The sequence below is a fragment of the Hemibagrus wyckioides genome, linkage group LG01 (assembly GCF_019097595.1).
Source record: "Hemibagrus wyckioides isolate EC202008001 linkage group LG01, SWU_Hwy_1.0, whole genome shotgun sequence".
Lineage (NCBI taxonomy): Eukaryota > Metazoa > Chordata > Actinopteri > Siluriformes > Bagridae > Hemibagrus > Hemibagrus wyckioides.
Genome location: NC_080710.1, coordinates 24,286,880 through 24,304,259, shown reverse-complemented (window position 1 = coordinate 24,304,259; position 17,380 = coordinate 24,286,880). Strand labels below are relative to the sequence as shown.

The 17,380-nt window shown below is 38.6% G+C and overlaps 1 protein-coding gene across 4 annotated transcripts in view; it reads left to right on the top strand.

Moving 5' to 3' along the window:
- The window catches only part of kcnh2b (potassium voltage-gated channel, subfamily H (eag-related), member 2b), a 197,450-nt gene extending 182,728 nt beyond the window's left edge, over positions 1 to 14,722 (top strand). For 3 of the 4 annotated variants that reach the window (XM_058397116.1, XM_058397098.1, XM_058397108.1), the window contains exons 9-17: positions 3,113 to 3,503; positions 4,860 to 5,059; positions 7,319 to 7,571; positions 7,970 to 8,163; positions 8,864 to 8,966; positions 9,052 to 9,342; positions 9,861 to 10,050; positions 10,212 to 10,413; positions 11,091 to 14,722. In XM_058397116.1, coding sequence (XP_058253099.1) covers positions 3,113 to 3,503; positions 4,860 to 5,059; positions 7,319 to 7,571; positions 7,970 to 8,163; positions 8,864 to 8,966; positions 9,052 to 9,342; positions 9,861 to 10,050; positions 10,212 to 10,413; positions 11,091 to 11,324 — 2,058 coding nt within the window. In that variant the 3' untranslated portion in view covers positions 11,325 to 14,722. The remainder of the gene's footprint in view (positions 1 to 3,112; positions 3,504 to 4,859; positions 5,060 to 7,318; positions 7,572 to 7,969; positions 8,164 to 8,863; positions 8,967 to 9,051; positions 9,343 to 9,860; positions 10,051 to 10,211; positions 10,414 to 11,090) is intronic. The other variant, XM_058397125.1, reaches the window with a different exon arrangement.
- Positions 14,723 to 17,380: the final 2,658 nt, after the last annotated feature.

Sequence of the window (17,380 nt, the reverse complement as noted above, 5' to 3'; positions counted from 1 at the left end):
TGCCCTTCCTCAGTAAAATGTTTGAATATACTGCAGTAAGCAAAGCTTCTTGTAAATCGAGGCATCTTCTTAGAAGGCATGAGATCTGCAAGTTGAAATAGCATGTTGAATTAAGTTTAGTTAATTTTCTACTATTAAGTCTGTTTCCTTTGCCAGTGCCAGGTTAGACTAGTATTGATTCCTGTAGCTAAAACAATCACTAGGCAGTCTGAAATACTGCAGTTGTCTAATTCTTTAGTACCTTCCATTGCTAGTTACAAAATAATATGCTTTAATAACGACAATAAATTTGAATAATTAAAATACTTTGTTATTCTGTAGCCTACTAGGGATAATATATATATATATATATATATATATATATATATATATATATATATATATCTCCAAAGTACATGGTGATTTCAAACCCATTTCTGATCTGTGAGATGCCCCAAGTGTTTGTTCAAAAGCAGCTAAAATTTGAACGTGTTATTTTCAACCACTAGAATTCTGTGTAAGGTTATCCAACAGAGGAAAAAAAACATCTCACACTGAAATCCAACAGAGTCCTGACCCATTTTATATCAGACTTGCAGCAATAAAATAACTGATTTGTTTATACTGGTTGTAAAAGTCGATTTCCATTCTGCCGGAACACCAGTGTTCTGGTAAAAAAAAAAAAAAAGGACATAGAATATATACACTTAAACTACGAATACCCACAAGCAGATTCATGGTTCCTCGCTCTTGTAACTAGAGAACTTTTATTAACCTCCCATTTCCTCCCAGAGTGAGTTTTTTCCCTTCTCTTTCTGTCATTTCTCTTTTCTTTCATTGAATTTTATTAAATATGAACCTGAACGTGTTCATCCCTATTATGTAATAATATACTTTATGTTTAATAACTAGAAGTAAAGCCAATACTTTAAAGGGTGAACGAATGAATTAGACCATGACTGAATACAGCACTGTCAAGTTTTCTTCTTGGATGCTTTCCTTATCTATGATCCTGATGGCTAAATTGACTGGACTGTTGTGAGGGAAGAATTTCAGCTTTTAGCTCCAACTCTATGTGTAGTTGTGCCCTGAGGAGGAAAACTAGGCTACATGCCAAAAGTGTAATCTCTTTGAGATTTATTTGTTTTATTGATATAATGACCTTTGTGATATGTGTAATGACTAGGAATGAACATAGCTCTGTGTCACCACATGTAGTACTCAGGAGAATATTTATGTCTCATAGTATATCATCTAACATGCAACAGTCACAAAGGGCATAACTTTTCCTGTCTCTCTCTCTCTCTCTCTCTCTCTCTCTCTCTCTCTCTCTGTGCGTGTGTGTGAGTGTGTGTGTGTTCATTCGGTGGGTTTCTTGTTAAGTTAATTTATTTCTACTAACATTTTTTAGAATATAAATTATTTCCATAGCCTCATAAACATGTTGAATGGATCTACATTTGTAATGTGTGGTGCTTGTAATCAGGAAGCAAATGTGTATACTCAGCATGTATTTTATTAGAGGCATTCTAACAATCAAACTCATAGTCCACAGCGTGTGGTTAAAACACAACCAGACAGTTTTAACTGTGGCAAAGGCACAATCACAATGTAAGAACAGAGGCAAAGATCAGGAGTTGGAAAGTACTCAGTATATGGAAATAAAGTACTAGAAAAAATGCTTGGGGGGAAAAAAGAATGGGATGCATTCATTCTAATAGGTCAGTGATGGCTCAAGTGGTTAAGGCTCTGGGTTGTTAATTGGGGTTCAAGCCCCAGTACCACCAAGCTCCACTGCTGGGCAATTGAGCAAAGCCCTTAACCACCCACCAATTCCCCCCACCCCTGCTCCAGGGGCACTGTGTCATTGCTGCCCCTTGCAATCTGACCCCCAACTTCCTCAGCTGGGATATGCGAAGAAAAGAATTCCACTGTGCTGTAATGTATGTGTGGTGATAATAAAGGCTTTGTGCCCTCAGTTCTTCTTCTTCTTCTTATACATTATCATTCTAATAGTAACAGCTAATTCACAGGTACTAGGATGGTAAATTATCTACACAATCAAAGACTAGCAATAAACACAATTTAAAACACATGCTATTTAACAAGGATATCTATAATTGTTAATATGGTGAAGTTTTCTGTTAGGAGACAATTATGTAACATTTGTGGACAGTGTACCAGTTGTCAGTACTTTGTAAAGGTCTCCAGGATAGAGGATGTTGTGCTTTCCAGTTTCTCAGTAACATGAGGATGAAGCAGTTGTTTATAGCTGCTCTTATATAAGTGATTGCAGGAACTAGCCTGTCTTGTGGATGTTCCATAGCAAAAAATGTAACTATTAAGCAGTGAAAATCCTGATGTGTTGCCCAAGAAATAAAATAAAATTGTAAGCATTTGCAATAAAGGTACACATGGTAAATCATGAGAATCACAAATGAGAACTAGCGATAGCAATATTGTAAAAAAAAAAAAAAAAGAAAAAGAAAAAGAGTTGTACAGTATATATAGATAAACCTCCCAGATTATCTCTGTACTAATAACTAACTGTATCTGATAACTGTATATATTTAATTACAATACATAATAATGCATCAATTTACAAATTTATTAAGCAAGCTTCTCTGACAAAACATCCACAGCAGCACCTTATTGTACAATGTTAATAGATTGCACACGTGCAGAACTGTAATTTAGCATAAAAATAGACTTTAGGGTTCCGTTTTGTGCTTTATGTGTAAGCAGAACAGAAATATTGACAACCCCATGCTCTAAAATGACAGCTTTGGTCAACAAGCCTTATCAAATATTCAGCCACTTTGCTTGGAAAATAAATGAGCCTGAATCCCATATAATTTATTAAACAGGATATCTGTTATTAAGGCAGTGGTAGACATAGCCATGTAACTGGTGCTTATAAACTAGCTATCTAAACCATAATGACAATGCAAACTTTTTTTTTTTGACAGCCTACTCACCCTTTCCATATCTGTTTTGTAGCAAATATGCAATTACGTCAGTCAAGCGCCTAAACTAGTTATATGTTTGTTTGAATAGCGTTTAAATTGAGTTGTTTTTCATCCATGACTTCATATTAAGTCTGAATCTCTTCTTCTTTTTTCTCCTCTTCAAGACAACCACCCTAATCGGCCTCCTAAAGACGGCGAGGCTCTTGAGGCTTGTTCGAGTGGCCCGGAAGTTGGACCGCTACTCAGAATATGGTGCAGCTGTGCTCTTCCTACTCATGTGTACTTTTGCACTCATTGCTCACTGGTTGGCCTGCATCTGGTATGCCATTGGAAATGTTGAACACAGCGGTGGCATTGGCTGGCTGCACACTTTAGGGGATCAGCTTGGGAAACCCTACAATCACTCCATGCCCAACTCAGGACCCACCATTAATGACAAATATGTGACTGCCCTTTATTTCACCTTCAGCAGCTTGACCAGTGTGGGATTCGGCAATGTCTCACCCAACACTAACTCAGAGAAGATCTTCTCTATCTGTGTCATGCTTATCGGATGTGAGTATTAGTGATATACATTAATTCTGTCTGTTATATATATACCAATGTGTTAATTACATAGCATTTTAGAAGCTAGAGTCAGAGGGCAGAGTCAGCTATTATATGGTGTCTCTAGATTAGAGATGGTTAAGAAAATTAGTCCTCTATATATATGCAAGCATGACAGCTCACTGTCAGCTCTTTCAAAGGGGCTAAAATGAGCCAGTTGTCTATATTATTGAGTTTATGGATGCCCTGGAGTCGCATTCATGAAGGTGTGTTAAGACAGAGCTGAACCAAAAGGAGAAATGCAGTATTTGTAGGCTTTGCCCCCAAAAGCAAACCTGAGAAACTTCTCATGTTCTGGCTGAATCTCGATGTGTACATATGCATCCTTGGCAAACCAGTCCTCGGATGTGATTTGTGACACGATGAGTTTAAGGGTCAGCATCTTGAACCTATACATCCTCAGAGTATGATTCAAGGTGGCAGATCTAAAATCGGACTCGAACACGGACCTCTGACCCTCCTGGGTACTAAAAAGTACGATCTGTAAAAGCCTGACACTCTTTCGGAGAGGGGAACATGTTCTTTGGCCCCTTTGTCGAAGAGAGAGAAAAAGTTCTGCTGCAAGAATGGGATATAATCAGTTTGTATCACCATGGGCAACATGCGACATATTGTTTTGCATTGATTGTATTGTTCGACCAACAGCTTCCTGAAGACAAAGAAGCTGGGGATATGTCACATAGATGACCTTTTATGATCTTGCAAACGTTCACCTGCCCACTTTCAAACAATGAACTGGGGTGTGTTCAGACAGAGTCCTTGAGGGCGTTCCCATTGCATCAAGGCATGACGCAGCATTGAGATCCCTCAAAAAGGGAGCTCATACCTCTGAAATCAGAGATTACTAAATTTGTTTTACTTTGCATGTCATTGGGGAGTAACATTTTATTGTTTTTCCTTTTATATGCTGCAATGTTTCCTGTGTTTACGGATCTTCTCAGTGGTTTATAACACAGCATATAAAGTTTACTAGCTTAAAAGTACTGCATTGTTTTTATTAAATTCCTAATTATTGGTGGTAACATTTTTTCCTGTGTTGGTGCTACTTTCTCATATTGCAGCATAGACTGACACATATTCTCACAATACATTTGTATGAGCCTGAATGACTATGATTAGACAAATGCTGTCTATTCATATCCTCTTTACTGTTGGAGCCTCTCTGTCTATTTTAAACAACCAGCCTCTTAAGGTATTATATCATATGAATTAGTGTACTAAAAGTAAGAAGAATGAAGCATGGATAACCTGTCTGCCATGATATTTATATGAGCTATGCTTAATTATTCAATTCTACCTTTCTAGCCCTCATGTATGCCAGTATCTTTGGGAATGTGTCAGCCATCATTCAGCGGCTGTACTCAGGTACGGCACGCTACCACACTCAGATGCTCCGGGTCAGAGAATTTATTCGTTTCCACCAAATCCCCAACCCACTTAGACAAAGACTGGAGGAGTATTTCCAGCATGCCTGGTCCTACACTAACGGAATTGATATGAATGCGGTAAGTCACACACAATCAAATATGTCCTATTAAGTGTTTGGCATGATAATCAGATAAATGCTTGCTAATATTACTATAATTTGCTTTGTATGTTAGGATGATGACTGATGGATGACTCAGGAATATCTTTCCTCTCCTCTTATAGCTTCCATTCTGTGTTTCATTTAATAAAACAGTTTTACGACCGTTATTTTTTTCCATATCGAACATGCATAAAGCAAGATTGGATCTGCGTGCTGTGATTACTGTCCTTTCATTGTAATGGTTTTGCTATTTCCTAAATAAAAAGTAAATGGTAAAGCCAGTATATGCACTGTTCCATTACATTCACTTATTATATTCTTCATTATGTTTTGGTAAAGAGCTTTGTGTGATGGAAAGTGATCACTGTGACGAGCGGAATGGGTCTGAGTGAAATTGGGTCCTGTCCTCCACCCACTTTATTCCGTGTCTCATTACTAATAATGAGGAAATATGGCAAACTCTGATATTCCAGGAACAGAGAGACACTTCATGATGAGGTAGAGGCTGATGAGATGGACGACATTAGATAGAAATAGCATGGTGTGACCGAATTTGACTGATCATCTGAGAATGGGTTATAGGTTGCTGCAGGAGTCACTGAACTGTGTCAGGCCACAAAGGCTGTGTATGTGCAGTGCATTTGAAGAGCACTCAGACCTTTTATTTAGCACTTTATTGAAGCACCATTGGCAGTGATTACAGCCATAACTCTTCTTGGGAGTGATGCTACAGGTTTAGCACATTTGAAAATCCTTCTCTGGAGAACCTCTCAAGCGCTGGGAGGATGGATTGAGAACTTTGTTGGACCACTCTTTTCAGGTTTCAGAGATGCTAATGTCCAGGCTTTAGATGGGCCAGCTAAAGATATTCATAGGTTTATCCTGAAGCAACTTTTATTCTGTTTTAGTTTTGAGTCAGTGTTGTGTTGAAAGGTGAACCTTTCCCATTTTGGAGGTTAGAAGTGCCCTTGAGCAGTCCAGAATTTTGTTAAACCACTCAAAGACATTCACAGATTTTTCCTAAAGCCATTTCTGTGTTGTTGTAGTTCAGTTATTGGATCATTGTTCACTGTTATAAGGTGAATCTTTACCCCAAATGGCTATCCTGTGAGTTCTTAAGCTGGATACCCTTAGAGAAATAGTTGTACTATGATCCATTCATCTTTCCCTCAATTCTGACAAAACTCCCAATATATCCATATATTACCTGTTGTTGAAAAGCATCTCAGTCATACTGCGACTACCTTGCTTCACAAGATCAATGGAATTTGCAAGGTCATTGGATTCCTCCAGATGTAAGACTTGAACTTCTGTTTAAATAGTTCAGTCTTAGATCCATCAAACCAAGGCGTGAGTGTCTTCCAAATAAGTTATCATATGCCTTTTATAGATATGAGGCCTTTATGGGTCAATGGAAAATTCTTTTCACCTTGTTTTTACATAGACATGCTTTCATCAGCTTTATATGAATATAGCTGCATCATTTGCAATCATGTCCAATCAACTGAATTCTGTCACTGTAGTCAAGGTGACATGGTTCTTCAGTTGGTAGCATTGCCGTCTCATAGCTCCAGGGTCCCTGATTAGATCTTAAGTATGAGTTGCTTTCTATGTGTTTCCGTTTGTCCTCCCCATTTTCTTATGAGTTGCTCTTTGGTTCTCTATTTTCGTCCCACTGTCCAAAAATACCTGTATAGACAGATGCTGAATTGCCCATGGATATCTGTGTGTGTGTGTGTGTGTGTGTGTGCGCACAGTGCCCTGCACAGACTGGTGTCCTTTCCAGGATAAATTCTACTGCTTTGTACCCAGTGTGACCAGAATTAGCTCCAGATCTGACAGGACCCTGACAGACATAAAGCAGTCACTGAAGATCAAAGATTGATTAATAGAAAGAGGATGTACTTCATCTCAGTTTGAGTGTCATGAAAAGCCCCAGCAGTGGATTCAGATCCTATCACTTTTCCCTCGTGTCCTTTTTACCTTAAAACTTTAAACCGTATCAAATAAGGAAATATTTACAGTGCCTGAAATGTTTATGACTTCACTATAAAGTTAATGTATACATTAAATGTTTTCTTATGTTAGTATTATCTCTGCTGACTGTGCTCTCAACTTTGCATATAGTTGTTGATTTCTTAGTTATGGTATTTAATCATTTCCATTTTTCCATTTTTTTTCTTGTTCATTTTAAGTCTCATTCTCTCCCTCACACTTTTTCTGTCTACCTCTCCAGGTACTGAAAGGCTTCCCTGAGTGTCTTCAGGCAGATATTTGCCTGCACCTGAACCGTACTCTCCTGCAGAACTGCAAAGCTTTTAAAGGATCCAGTAAGGGTTGCCTGCGAGCCCTGGCCATGAAATTCAAGACCACTCACGCCCCACCGGGTGACACTCTGGTCCATGCGGGTGATGTGCTTTCAGCCCTTTACTTCATTTCCAGAGGATCCATTGAAATACTACGTGGAGATGTGGTGGTAGCCATTTTAGGTAGATACCAATACATTTACTTGGGTAGAGTGTAACCAAATGGTATTACATGGTAACTATTTTGAAAAAGAGTATTTGTTAGATGATTTGTAAAAGCCTCACTCGGTGTAGAGCAGTACGCAGCTGTATCTTTAGGTATTTTTCCTTATTTGTGTATGATTCTGAAGGTTTTACTGCCATCAGCTGGAAAATAAATGAAAGTACCAGCTATATCAGATCCCCCCCCTAAAATTACTGTAAAAATCAGTAACTTTGCTTCACTAAATATGTACCTATCCAACTTCTAAACGACCAGATATTCTTTTTGTACAGAAAATAACAAAGAAAAAATCTTTTACTATTTATTACATCTAACATTTTTTTTCCTATCTTAATATTATATTCTTTATTTTCCACAGGAAAGAATGATATATTTGGCGAGCCCATCAACCTGTATGCTCGACCAGGCAAGTCCAACGCTGATGTCAGGGCTCTTACCTACTGCGACTTGCACAAGATCCACAGAGAGGATGTTCTGGAGGTTCTGGACATGTATCCAGAGTTCTCAGATTATTTCTGGAGCAACCTGGAGATCACCTTTAACCTGAGAGATGTACGTTATTGATATTTATATAGTCACATAACTATTTTTCAACATCTCTCTCTCTCTCTCTCATGATAATGCATACACTATATGGTCAAAAATATGTGGACATCTCACCATCACACTCACCATCAATTCTGACACAATACATGACTTTGTTTGCTGTAGATTTACAATTTCTCTTCACTGAAACTTAGAGGTTCGAGTATGATATATCATGACAATGCCCCTGTGCACAAAGGGAGGTCCATAAAGACATGGTTTTTGAAGGTTGGAGTAGAAGTGGAACTTGAGTGTCCTGACCTCAACCTCATTAAACACATTTGGGATGAACTGGAACAATGATTGCACTCCAGACCTCCTCACCCAACATCAGTATTTGATCTCACTAATGCTCTGTGGCTGAATAATTACAAATCCCCACAGCCATGCTCTGAAATCCAAGTGGCAAATGAGGACTAAATCTTGAATAGAATGTTTAATAGGTGCATATGGCTGCGATGGTCAGTTGATGCTTACATCATCACACAGTCCATCTGTAGATCACAACCAGCATGGGTGACAGGGTGAATGTAGATTGTGAGGAAGTTGGAAAAAGCAAAAATCTTCTTTTTTTTTTTAATGATAATCATTTTCTCTAGTGAATTTTGTGAGTAGTTCCATATCTTGCTAAACTGTCACTATGATGACATGAACCTTATTACTGCAGACCAACATGATTCCTGGGTCTCCAAGCAGCGACGACTCGGACTGTACCGGCTTTAACAAACTCCGCAAAAGAAAGCTTTCCTTCCGACGGCGAACAGAAAAAGGTACTTTCCGAGAATAATGTACTGCATATTTCCGAGAATAATGTACTGCAAGTTTTTATATGGTATTGCTTCTGTCTTTTGTAAGATGATGCCGATGCAGGAGAGATCAAGAAAAACCAGAAGCCAATTCGACGTAACAGGAAACATGCCAGGAGTAATCAGAATGAGGGACTAAAACCGGACTTCGAGGGGCCTCGGAGTTCAATCTCTTCCCACTCCAGTGGTGATGAAGGGGAGGATCTTGTTCACACACGCTCCACTCTGCCAACAACATTACTGGAGCTCTCTCAAGCCCAAGGCACTTCTGCAAACTTTAATGACAACCCTGAGGGGGAAGCAGATCCTAAAACGGGCAACACTTGTAACGCTCTTTCAGGTACGATCAAAAAAAAGAGGCAGGGGAAAAAAAATAAATGAAACCAGTATCTATAGTCTTTAAGTTGCATTCGCCTTTCCTGCCAAGTCATATACTCCTCATTTTTTTCTATGAATATATTCTGTTCTGAATTAGAATATAAAAAACATTATCGGGACGTTAGAGAAAACAACCCTACACTCTTGCAGAAATAGAAGAAAAATAAACATATCTTCCCTACTGAGATTGCCTTTACTGAGGGAGATGAAAGCATTTCCTGTGCAATATTCTCACTGTGATAGCCTCATCTAAGAGTTTGTCATGCACTTAGATATGGAAATATCAGTAAGATATAGCTACATGCATAACTCTATTTGTATTTTGTTGATTCACTATTTTTTCTATAAGATTACAGTAACAAGTACAGAAGTACATTCAGTCTATTTGTGCATGACGGTGAAAAGGAGGTTTTTGAATTGCTTTTTATATTTTATACACATTTTACTGAAGTTGACTTTACATAATGTTCACTACCCTAGGTGCACTCTCAGGTGTGTCCAACATTTTTAGTTTCTGGGGTGAAAGTCGGGGCCGTCAGTATCAGGAGCTGCCCCGCTGTAATCTCCCATCACCACCACCACAGCACAACACCCCGTTACATAGCATCTCAAGACAGCAGCGGAGCCAGCTGGAGAACAGGCTGGACATGCTGCAGACACAACTCAACAGGTCAGAGGCGCACTCCCTCAAAAACTCCTACACCTCCTAGAAATTGCCTCTCAATATCACAATACAGCTGACATTTGACCACTTGATATCGCTGATTAAAACATTTTATATATTGCATGGCATTAACTAAATAATTAAGCGTGTGCGTGTGTGTTTTTCAGGCTGGAGACACGTATGTCCACAGACATTAGTGCAATCATGCAATTGCTCCAGAGGCAGATGACAATTGTGCCTCCGGCTTACAGCACAGTGTCCTCACCTCCCCAGGCATCCCTGTACCTCGGCTCAAGCCCGGGTCCTGAAGAGTCACTCATCCAGACTGTCACAACTATAGAGTCTGAGAGATTATCCTCACTCTCACAGGTGTATATCTAACAAGATACAAAAACTAAGATATAATTTAGCGTATCATACATGTGTATTTGTGGAGCAGGAATCCTATCCAAGCCATATTCTAGAAGGAAGACATGCTTTTTATAACCCTGTTTCCAAAAAAGAATAATAAAAGCAGAATGCAAAGATTTGCACATCATTTAAACCCTGTATTTATTTGAAAATCATTACATTATATCAAATGTTGAAAGGGAGACATTTTACTGGGTTTTTTTGGGGAGTTTTTTGAGAAATATATGTTCACTTCAAAAACAGCTAAGAGAGGAGCAACAAAAGATGTGTAACGCTGAAAAAAAGAATACAAAATAATAAACAAAAAAACATATGGTTTTCATTGGCATTATTGGGTATGAAAAGAGCATGAGATTTTTTAACTCGATACCGAATAATATCTGGTTAAGAGAGGTCTTGTGGCGGTTTGTTTCCATTGATGGAGGGTCTAAAAAATGGGCTGCGGTGAGGAATTGTACACCTATAATGTGTCTATGGAAGTTTTACTAAAACGGGCAATGAATATTGGAAGAAAACAGCTGTAACTAATAAAGTGGCCACTATATCAATATGACTGGAATGACAATCAATTTAGACTTGCTTTATAATCAGCTTTAAATTGCTTATTCCTGTTTTTCATCTCTTCTCTCTGTCAGATTCTGGACCCTCAGGACTTTGAGGAATTCCCTGGCAAGTCATGCGAGTCTCTCCAGTTCATGAAGGAGCCCTTACTTAGCCCAGAAGCTGCCCCCACACAGGCTCTGTCCAGCCTGGACCACAATGCTGAGCCTCCAGACTCCAACACACAGCGGCGCTTCTCCCTCCAAGAACCGCAAACACCTCTGGACTCAAGGACACCGCAGAGACACAGCTCTGACCCCGGGAGCTAGGGAGGGAGGAGAAGAGGGAGGACGAGGAAACAATGTGGAGAGAGTGGAGAGAGCAAACACAGATGGGACGAAGCTCCTCGTTTTCCAGCCTCTCTCATTATTTGTTCAATCTCTCTTTCTCTTCCTCACGAATCACATGGGGCTGAGTGGGGTAGGGGGGGTCTCTTCCCTTCATTCCTGTTTTTGCACTGAGTTCGGGGTATGAATGGAGGGATGAGATGAGACACGTGTATGCCAGAGTCCCGGGACCAGAATCTACCGGACCTAAAGACCATAATCCACTGAGTACAACATGAGGATGGAGGCCCTTTTTAAAATCTGTGCTGTAAATGTCCTCAAGACTGGTGAAAACATTAGCAAGCTGACATTAAAATAAGCATGAGGAGCGGTGCGGGTGAGGAAGGTGTGTCGAACGTCGTTCAAACTTTTTTGGCTTTTGATTTAAAAGCAGAATCCACCCAAAGGAAGGCATCCATGTTCAAATTGTCCCTTTACTACTGTTATCCAGTATTGGATTAATATATATGAATAATAATGAAAATAATAATCTAAGTAGCCATCATGTCTTGCACTGAAATTTTGCAGAATCTTTATCTATATCATGTCCGCAGTGCTTCCAAAGTTAAAAAAAAAAAAAAAAAAGGAAAAAAGGAAAAAAAATACTAAAAGACTTCCTAAACTTTTTAGTGTTAGCTGGCCTAACAGAAACACCTTGTGTGATCTGTCTGTCCTGTCCTGTCGTTTCTCTTCTTTCTCCCTTCATTTCTGTGGTTAAAGGCATATAGGAAAGCGAGCACATACCGGATCAGCTGGATTGCATTAGGGTGGAAGTGGATGTGTCTAAAGCCATGTCATAACTAAACATATCAACTTTTTGCGCATTGCAGGATATAGTGTGGCTTAAATGCTAAAGCAAGCATAATATGTGTCCGTGTTAAACCCTGCATGATGTCAGGTGATGTTCAAATATTTGTCCAAAGTTTGCTTCGGATAAAAGTTTCAACAAAATGAGGTTTTATACTTATATTTATTAGGGACGTCCTGGTTTATTAGCAATACTTAACCCTAGAACCCACAACCTCACGTTAATATATTTTTCTTTTGGGATAAGACTGCAGAAAAAGAAAAAAAAATCAGTTGCTTTACCCAAACCTATGTATATGTGTGTATGTGTGTGAGATATGCAGTGAAGTTAAAAATGAATCGAATTGCATACAGTACAGCAAATGACATGCACATTTAAAATAAGCTTATCAGCTCCATCCAGATGAAGATTGCTGCATATGATTCTTCAGGTAGTGGAAACATTTTGCTCTGGGAAATATCGTGCTGCATGCTACTGGCAAGCATCCGTATACAGTAACACTAGCTGACAAAAAAAGGCACTATGGTGAGTGGGTATTATTATTACTGTTTGAATTCTAATATATTTGGATTTTATAGGTACCAAACAACGCCATGATTTTCCGAGAGATTATTTTTCTGACAAATGGAGGCAAAATCAAATTTGCTGAGTGACACCAACAATCTTCTACACCCTTTTCTAATATATAATATGTTGGAGCACATTCTCTTTCAATCAGCACACAGATATTAATGAAACCGACAGTGGTACAAGTGCAGCAAGACTAATTTCTGCTCATTGGCTATAAACAGGTACAAATCATTAATCTTGTACGTGCATGAAATGTTTGGGGTTTTTTTTATGAATACTGCTCCCTTCGGTATTTAACTATAGCTGGCCTCCATGTGATTAGTGCAACCACTCCAGTGCGACCGGATCTTCATGTTTCTGAACGCTGCACTTTAGAGAACAACCAAAGCATCGACTGTCGGCACAGATTTTTCTCTCCAACAATGTGGCTTGATGTTGTGTGAAAGTTTGTGTCAGATTCTGAATGTATTTTAAACGGTGAGTGCTGTTAGAAAAACTTCAGATAGCTTGCTTTCTTGGCAAGAAATGGTTTTCTAGCCTTCATCGGATTTTTCTCCGGGTAACGCAAGCTCTTTAACAATGTTTGGATATACAGACAATGCAGCATATACATCCCTGGAATTCGATATATTCACAATGGGAAAGCATTTATCACCTTAATACTGACATAACCTTCAACTGTGTGTGGCACCATCCTGTGTTCTAGTGTAAGCTTGTGGTCTCCTCTATTATGTATCCACAATCCTTGTGTTTTGTTATTTGTTTAGTGTACTGCTGTGCACTTTACAGATCCCCCTACCTTGCAAGATGTAAATAATTAGAGAGTTGTTTTTTTTTCACATATCTACTTCTCCAACAACTGTTAGGTATGTATATATTTTTTAGTCTTGGCTTTAATTTATTTTGGTAATGTATTTACACTGGATTGCTCTTTTTCTCCTTCTTATGTACTGTACATAGGAGAGTCTTGTAAAGGAATCAATTCTTGGCACTCATATAGCCGGCACTATGCAGAATCTGTCATTTCCTTGGCATGCTTTGAAATGCAGAAGAAAAAAACTGTAGATGAAATATATATACGATTGATTTTTTTTTTTAACATAAATAACTATGTTAAGAATGTTAATAATAATAATAATAATAATGATAATGATAATGAAAATGACACTGATGGTGATTCTATAATACAAGACAAATACCTTTGTGCACATTTTATTTGCATGCTGCACTCAAAAGGATCGAGGCGCAAAGGCAGCTGACTCGCTGTTGAATTTTGAATGTGTAGACAGATGCACTGTACTTCCAGGTCACTTGCCAGAGTGATTTCATTAACTTCCAGCTCATGGAAGAATGGACATTGTGGAATTGATAACTACTGTAACAATATAAGTAGGAAGATTTTGACATTAGAAATCACAGAATTACAGACAAAGAATACTGGGGGGGGCATCCATATAGTCTCTTAGTCCATATCAGATCACTCCAGAAAGCTAAGCTACAGGTCCTGATTGTGTGAAGCATAAATGGTTGAATTTATAAAAAAAAAAATAATAATAAAAAAATAAAAATCAACATATTTCTTTCAATAAACCAAATGAAATTGAAATGGAAGACTGTTGTTCATCTTCTGTTGTTGGTGATATAATGATATATCATATTCAATGGTTTTTATTGAAATTTTACTTAAATGGATTGTGTTGGAAACAGGGAAATAGTGAGCTGTAACAGCAGTGCACAGAGGCTTGTTATATAGTGTTTCCCAATCAACTTTGCTACCACAATTGGAGTTAACTGCTGCAATAAAGTAAAAAAATTAGCATCTCAGTCTCACCAGACCAAGAAGATGCTGCAGCTAATGCTGTTCTCTGTGCAATATAGAGTTTTTTTAATAAGACATAGATGACTGACACAATAAACAACAGAGCAATTACTATAGAGAATCATTAAAGACAATTTATAAGGACAACATGTGGTGTCCCAAATGGACAGACCAAAAATGATTGACGACAGATCAAAAGGAATTGGTTTTATTTGACATGTAAGCTCTTTTCAAACCAAGAAATATGCTTTTGTTAAAGGATTCTGTACTTTCATAGCATTAAAATGCACTGACCATATAGCATAATTGCTTGCTTTTTCATTGCACAGATTGAAGGGTATAAAGAAAACGACTTTTAAACAAGCTTTTTAGCCCAAGAGGGCTAACATGCTGTCACTGCTGTCTGTTGATTCCTGGCTATTGATTCTGAGCTTAAAGGTCTGCCTTTTGATAGATCTTCACCCTGCCTTCTTCATCGAACTAAGGCTAATCAAATACTCACAATGAATGTGTAATACATGTGCTTTTCAAGGTTTTATAGTCAAGACTGTCAAAGTAAATGTAAAGAAAAAGGGAATTCCTCTCAATTAGTCATGACACAAATCACTGGGCCCCTAGGACCAAGGCCCTTGATCTAGCATTCTCTAGGATCACAGACCCTTTTTCTAAACCTTGCCTCTTACCATTTCCATGTATTCATCCCTGTTCTATTATGTTCCCTTCCTGTTACACTCATCTCAGTTCCCCTCACTTTTACCAAAGTCCCCTCTCAAATTTATTAAACCCTTCACCTATACATCCCCTCCCCACCCTCATCTGTCATCTATTTCATTTCAACCCTCTCCCCATTCATCCAAAAATCTTTATTTATTTATTTCTCTGTATGTATCCTAGCCACTCCTTTACACTTCCCATCCTTCTTTATCTATCCCAATCCTCTTCCTTGATTCATCCCAACCCACTCCCTTACTTATCACTGTCCCATTACACTAATCTGAATCTCCTCAGTCATTCAACCAATCTCTCCCCCTAATCATCCGAACTTATTTCTCACACATCCCTATAGGCACTCATCCTATAGCCTTTCCTCATTATTGAACCTACTCCACCATCTAGCCACCATCTTAATCTTCAACTGCTCTGGTGGCTAATTATGAGCCAAAGTAATAAATTCAATACAGATGTTAAAATGTTGAGCAAAAGAAATAAGCTAATCTTGAAGTCCAAGGTTTTGATGTCAAAAGAAGTCTTTATTAAAGAGAAACAATGCTAGGCAGTTCTATGGAAGTACCCAAAAACACAGTCAGTGTACATCCTTTTTATTACCTTCTTCAACACGTTGCATAAGCCTTATGCTAATGCGCCACCATTATCTCCTGACCATTAGGCACTTTCCATTACTATTATTTAATGCTGGTGCAGCTCTCGCTAACTCATTTAAAAACAAAAAAAAAAAACAGATGATGGGATCATGAGCTCGTTTTTGGCAAGTGTCCTGTATGAATCTACCTAAAGTTTTGAACTTCGTTCTTTTGAGGCCTTCCAGTTTATTCAGTATAATCACTTTTACTTCATATACACTACCAGTCAAAAGTTTGGACACATCTTCTAATTCCATGGTCTTTCCTGATGTTTATTTCCTTCTACATTGTAAAACAATGCTGAAGGCGGCCGAAATAAACAATAATGTTCTTTGAACAGTTGATATTGAGATATGTCTGCTACTGATGCTCTGTAAAGCCTTCATAACGGCTCTAATCTGAGGTGCTGTTAATTGGTGATTTCTGAGGCTGGTCACTCTAAATGAACTTCTCCTCTGCAGCAGAGGTAAGTGTTGGTCTTGCTTTACTGGGATGGTCTTCATGTGAGCCAGTTTCATCATGGTGCTTGATGGGTTTTGCAAATGCACTTGACAATACTGTTCTTGCAAGAACTATTCCAGAACACCTGACCTTCGTGTCTTAAAATAACAACTGACTGTTTTTTGTTGTCGTTACATATGGATTACTTAAGTCCATGTGTGTTATTTCATAGTTTTGAAATCTCCAGTATTGTTCTAGAATGTAGAAAATAAATCCCTAAACAAAAAACACTGAATTAAAAGGTGTGTCCAAACTTTTGACTAGTAGTGTACACTACTCACAAAAAGTTAAGGATATTTGGATTTTGGGTGAAATTTATGGAAAATGTAAAAAGTTCACACTACAGTGATATTATATCATGAATGTAGGGCATTTAAGTAGAAGCATGCAATGGTAATTTCCTCATCTCAAACAATTTATTGAAACAAAAGCCAACAACAGTGGTGGGTATACCACAACAAATATAATAATTTGTCATGTGCCATTGACCATCAATTACAGCTTGACAACGATGTCTCACGCTGTTCACCAGTTGACTTATTGTCTGCTGAGGCATGGCATTCCACTCTTGTTGAAGGGCGGCCCTCAGGTCATTGAGGTTTGGGGTGCAGGGTTACGATCCTCTACACGGCGACTCAGCTGATCCCATAGGTTTTCTATGGGATTCAGGTCTGGAGAAAGTGCAGGCCACTCCATTTGAGGTACCCCAGCCTCCAGCAGCCGTTCCCTAATGTCCTCGATGAGCTGGAGCATTGTCGTCCGTGAAGATGAAATTAGGCCTGTGTTGTTCATGCAGGGGCACAATGACTGGATTAATGATGTTATTCAGATAGTATTGGCTTGTCACTGTACCATTCACAAGATGTAGGGCAGTTCTGTATTAAGTAGACACACCTGCCCAGACTGTAACACCACCACAACAGTGGCTGATGCATAGTGC